Source organism: Triticum urartu, chromosome 2, assembly GCF_003073215.2.
Source record: "Triticum urartu cultivar G1812 chromosome 2, Tu2.1, whole genome shotgun sequence".
NCBI lineage: Eukaryota > Viridiplantae > Streptophyta > Magnoliopsida > Poales > Poaceae > Triticum > Triticum urartu.
The window spans coordinates 17,469,716-17,475,156 of record NC_053023.1 but is presented as its reverse complement, the minus strand read 5'-3'; the positions used below and the strand labels follow the sequence as shown (position 1 = coordinate 17,475,156).

The following is a 5,441-nucleotide window of genomic DNA, read 5'->3' as shown; positions in this document are numbered from 1 at the left end:
AGGCGCTGTCCCTAGCTCCTATCACCAAAACAAATAACAAACATATGAGAAGAACCTCTGCTGAATCCATATTACTAGCACTCGTCATTATAACACACATGTATCTATGATGAGGAATGCTCTATCTCATGTTCATAACTAATAACTAAAATATAAATAACCTTGTCAAAGCAATGCCAACATAATTATTTACCTATTACACTATTATGTACGACACTGTTGCTTCCGCGATTAGTTACACTCTATAGCTTTATGCTTTATGCTTAGTATCTACAATGAGGATGCTCCATCTCATGTTTCCATAACTAATTAATAAATATAAATACTACCTTGCAAAGAACAGCCAACATATATTTACTATTACTAATGATTGTACGACACTGTTGCCTTTAGCGATTGGTTACATCTATACTTTATGCTTTATGCTTTATGTACCTACAATGAGGATGTCCACTTATATACTCATTCACTCAGTCATGTCTATGCTTTATGTATCTACAATGATGATGTCCACTTATCTCATGCTTACGCAACTAAAATATAAAATATACTCTTGGTTGAAACAATCCAATATAATTATTTATACTACTCCATTCCGAATATACGATGTTTGGGATATTTCAATATGATGCATAAGGTGAAATGAGTGAACACCACTAAACCGTTCTAATATACATCCGATCAGAAAAAGTAGAACACTAATAATTCGAAACAGAGGGATATACTTATTCCTTGCACTGCAGCCAGTCGTCGGACAATTAAATCATCGGATTTCTCTGGGTCCTTCAACAAGACGATGTCCCCAACAAAGAGTTCTCTGTTGACACAATTAAATGCATAAACAACACCAATATATCAAGAGATTATTAAAGGCTTAATACCGACCCAATACATATCCTCTTTAATTCTTTGTATTAAGGCAAGGATTTAAGCAATAGAAGATGCCAAACTTGACACAAATACACGATAGTGCTACTCTTGAGATCAATCGGTTGATTTAAAGGAAAGATCAGGTTTCAGTCAGCTCAACACATGTCACATTGTGACACAAATTTGAATGGTAATTAGACTTAATACAATTAGAAAACTATCACATTTTCTAACCGAACAGAAGACAAGATCAATAACAAAAGATAGTATCAAAAATTATCTGCTCATACTGAATCTAAACGCAATAATAGTAAAAATGGAAGATCAGAGAATTATGATACATCTGAATAACAAGGAAAGTGAAGGTATCACATTAGAAAAAATAGCTTATGAATATTGCCGGTAAAAACCTTTTAAGTGGCAATTCCCACAAAGTTGATGTTGTGCCCCTTTAAAACACCAGAGTTACAAGATTGATAAGAATTGTTGTTACTATTGCTAGCATGGAACTTCTTTATGAGATCAGATAAGTAGGCAAACCAGTTATCAGTTCTGTACAGGATCCCAGTATATATTGCAGTTAAACTATTCTTTCGGTCATTCAGATATTTTACAGTTAAAAAAATTAGGACCGTACAGAAATGGAGCCAAATGCTGTATATATGTGGTCCAAGGCTAAGCCTATATCATATCCATTCCTGATTCAAGTCCTTTTTGTCGCCAATGAACGAGCTGTGTACAACATCAGCCTGATCCAAACATCACGTCCTGAATAAATTCACCACATGTATTGCTGCAGCCAACAGCAAGGCAAACAAGAAAATACACTACTATTAACTATTTGTGAACACTAGTTCATTTATGGAAAATTTACCACAGGCAGCCACCTCTATAAATACTCCATCCGTCCCGAGTTAGTTGTCTTAGAATTTTTCTAGATACAGATATCTATACACGTTGTAGCATTATAGGTACATCCGTATCTAACAAATCTAAGACAACTAATTTGGGATGGAGGTAATATGTAAGAAAAAAGTGTTTTTCACAGATAATTTTCAGCCTATGTTAGAGTTAATTTGTGAGCTCAAAATGTATGACTATGTGATGTGTTTTGATGTTTTGTATGTATAAAGGAAAGTGATGTTGTTTATTAAATGTGTTGTTGATGAAGATGCATTATTGTTTATAAGTATGTGTTGCTATTATAATGTCTTGTTGTTTATAAAATGTGATTATATGTTGCTTTTTATGACTGTGAGTTGTTCATTTTGATGCTTTGCAAACACGGGTATTTTTACCCGCGGGTACCCATCTACCCTGTAGGGTAACGGGCATGGGAAAGAATTGTGCCCGTTGGTGGGTATGGGTAAGGGTAATGGGTAAGCTCAAGGGAGGCGAGTAAGGGTATGGGGTGGCTCCACCCGTACCCAAACCCTGTGGGTGCCATCTCTAGTTATGCTCAGATATGTTAATTCACATGATTATTATTTTTATCTTGCCTCGACCTTCCTTTTAAGAGGTTTCTATGTAGAAAAAACAATTAGTACCACAGTAAGGACCACTTTGTTATTTTGTAAATCTGCAATATCTGTACCAACATAAAAAGTACTCCCTCCGTTCCATAATATAAGAGCGTTTTTGACATTGCATTAGTGTAAAAGACGCTCTTACTAGTGTAAAAAAGCTCTTATATTACGGGACGGAGGGAGTACGAGTTAGGGATTCATGCACATCATCTCAGCCATCCAATCTAATCTTACAGCTGAAAAATTAAGTTGAATAGCTAAAAATATATCTCAACTGCACATTTAATCTCGTAATAACAACATATCAATTACCATTAACAATCCATTTTTCATTATATGAGAAACGGCAAATACTCATGACGTCATGATTGCTGATTTTCCTCCCCATATGATGCATTGTTGTGAAATGCCAATGTTGCCATGTTATTCTTTTACTATCACTATAGTCATGCAGCTGCAAAAACAAAATTCAGAGGGGAGTTCTACACCTGGTGGCATTCTATTATTGAAAACGTGGTTTATATATCGGCAAAATGTTCTCTGCACATGCTTGTATTTTTGCTAGTAGTTTGTTAAGATATAAGTATCTTCACTAACTCTAGTAAATTATTTCTTCTTTTGGTTCTTAAAAAGATGTTAACGTGTCAACCAGCAGCAAGCTAAAGTTATTGCTCTGGATAGTTCTTGATTTGTTTGAGGAACATCCAGTAGCAAATTATATGTAGTAATGTTAGTTAACTCTTTAGATAGAGGTTGAACGCCATTACCAGGAAAGTCTTAATTTTGATTCCGGGCAGCATCCACTTGTTACCATGCAGTGCAGAATAGAGGATTTGACAAGGCTAAAAGGTAAAAAAGAAAAGATTAAGCATCCAAACACTGATAATACCTAGATTTTGCAGTGTTCAAGAAAGAGTTTTTAAGCGACGCTTAAGCGCTGAGCAATGGCAAAACACTTCGCTTTGGTCCTAAGCAGTAGATTAAGTTTTTTAAATTTTTTTTTTTTGCTGTTTTTGAACTACTTCTGCTTGGCTGCTTGCGCAATAACGGCAATATGCCATTTATCTTGTTATTAGGATCTGTTCAGCAAACTATTTCCTTCAGACTCTGGCCAAATTCTGGCAACATGATCTCTATTAGGCTATGTCAATTTGAAGTGAAGTGCATTTTAGTTGTTATTTTGCTTACTGTGTGAACCTGATGTGTATTTGCTATGATGTGAATTACATTTTAGATGCTACTGCATTTCACTTAAATGTGTGCTATATTTCCTATTTTCCTTTGCATATCATTCACAAACAGTAGAATTCTGGCCAATTTTTAAAAACGCTTAAGCGCAGGCCTTCCGCTTTCCGCTTTTTCGAACATTGAGATTTTGATCTATGTTCATTTGAACCATTTATGTAGAGCTAGCTTACAGAAGTTCATTGAACAGAAATATAAATCTTAAAGCAAAACAAAGAGTGCTGCTTCTACACAATAGCATGTTATTGATTAACAAAAAAAAGGATTACTTTGGGGATAAAGTGGCGAGCTTTCTGACGAGGACAGTTCCTCCTGTCGGAGCCACGACGGGGGCCATGGCTTCCCCCCCTTTGATCCACTGCGGGAAGGTGAGCTTGCCCTGGAAGAAGCTCTTCCAGATAGCATCAGTCATCTCAGTGCTGTTGATCTGCCCGACGGTGTACTTCTGCATTGAAATGAACAGAAATCAAAATGTAAACCCAAGAAAAGAAATAATCACACACAAAGAACTGCCCTGCATCTAGTACACGATTTGGTCACGGTGCGCAAGACGAGATGCATAGGATGCACTGATTTTGAGTGAGGTTCTTCTTGCACAGGATTTGGTTCTAGGATTGGATGAATTAGCTCTGAACCCGAGGGATCGGGAGGGGGGAGGTTGGTGGGAAAGGGGGTACCTTCCAGGAGAGGGAGATGGAGTACTCGAACTTGTGGGCGGCGTAGCGGAACCACGTCGACAGCGAAACCATCTTCTTCCCCTCTCCTCCCTCTGCGGTGCCTCGCTCGAGGACCTAGCTCTTCCTCCTCCTCCCGATGTCCTGATCCCCTCTCTCCCGCTCGATTGGGACGGCGGCTACCGTTGCTGCTCCCGGCCGGAAATCCTGGAGCGCGGAGGGGGAAGGGAGGGGGGCTGCCTGGCGGACGGAGACCGGAGGGGGAGGGGGAGGGGGAGAAGGCGGCGACGGCGAGAGAGTGGGAGAGGGGACGCGACGAGGTGGGGGCGGGGTAGCTAGGGTTCTTCCTCCTCCTGATTTGGACTCGACGATGACTGTCACCTCATCTGGTTGCGGGATGGGCCTAATTCGCATTCCTATTGGGCTGGGCTCGTTCCGGTTTTTCTCTGTTGGGCTGCAGAAGGCTCGTGTTCGATGAGAGCTAACATTGCGGGGTTCTGTTTTGAAAAACAAAATGCGAGCTAATTCCCTTTAAAAAATGCGAGGAATGAATTCCCTATTTTTCTGGGAAAAACAATAATGCGGAATTCATTCCCTATTCTACACTCGTAGAGTGGAATGTCGAGCCATATTTGACGCACTTTGTGAGTCAATCTGCTGGGGTGACCCAACAGTGTCGGCCCAGTAACGCATGGGACTGTACCGACTCCGGCAAAGCTACTGTAGTGAGCGACGGTCTCGTCTGCCGGAGACTTTGCTGGTTCACCTTGCCTCTAGACTCCGTGCGTTGCGAGGTGAAGACGAACCGTGGATCTTCTTATGACTATCGTTATGGTTTTCAGCGGCAACATCTTGGCGGAGAATGTGATTCCGCGGGAATAAACGTACTCTGGTTTTTCTCTTGTCGTTGAGGTGTCTCATCAGATGGTGTCGCGAAGCCAGAGAGTTTGGGTGTCTGCAGGTTTGGTGTGTCCAGCCTTATACATTTTCGAGTTATGTCTTTGCAGATTTGTTCCTATAAATCTGATGAGTTTGTGTTAGTCCTTCCTTGGCCTTTCTGAAACCTATGAAGTTAATCAAGTTTGTGCAGGTTTACGAGCGGTGATATTGCTGCTCTGATCTAATT

General features: G+C 39.9%; 1 protein-coding gene across 1 annotated transcript; it reads right to left on the bottom strand.

Annotated features, from left to right (window-relative positions):
* Positions 1–681: 681 nt before the first annotated feature.
* On the bottom strand, positions 682–4,670 carry LOC125534771. Its single transcript, XM_048697881.1, has 3 exons — positions 4,319–4,670; positions 3,911–4,086; positions 682–817 (listed from the first exon to the last, which is right to left on the bottom strand). Exons 1-3 carry the CDS (start codon positions 4,388–4,390, stop codon positions 682–684), a joined length of 384 nt encoding a protein of 127 aa, XP_048553838.1. The 5' UTR covers positions 4,391–4,670.
* Between the last annotated feature and the right edge of the window lie 771 nt (positions 4,671–5,441).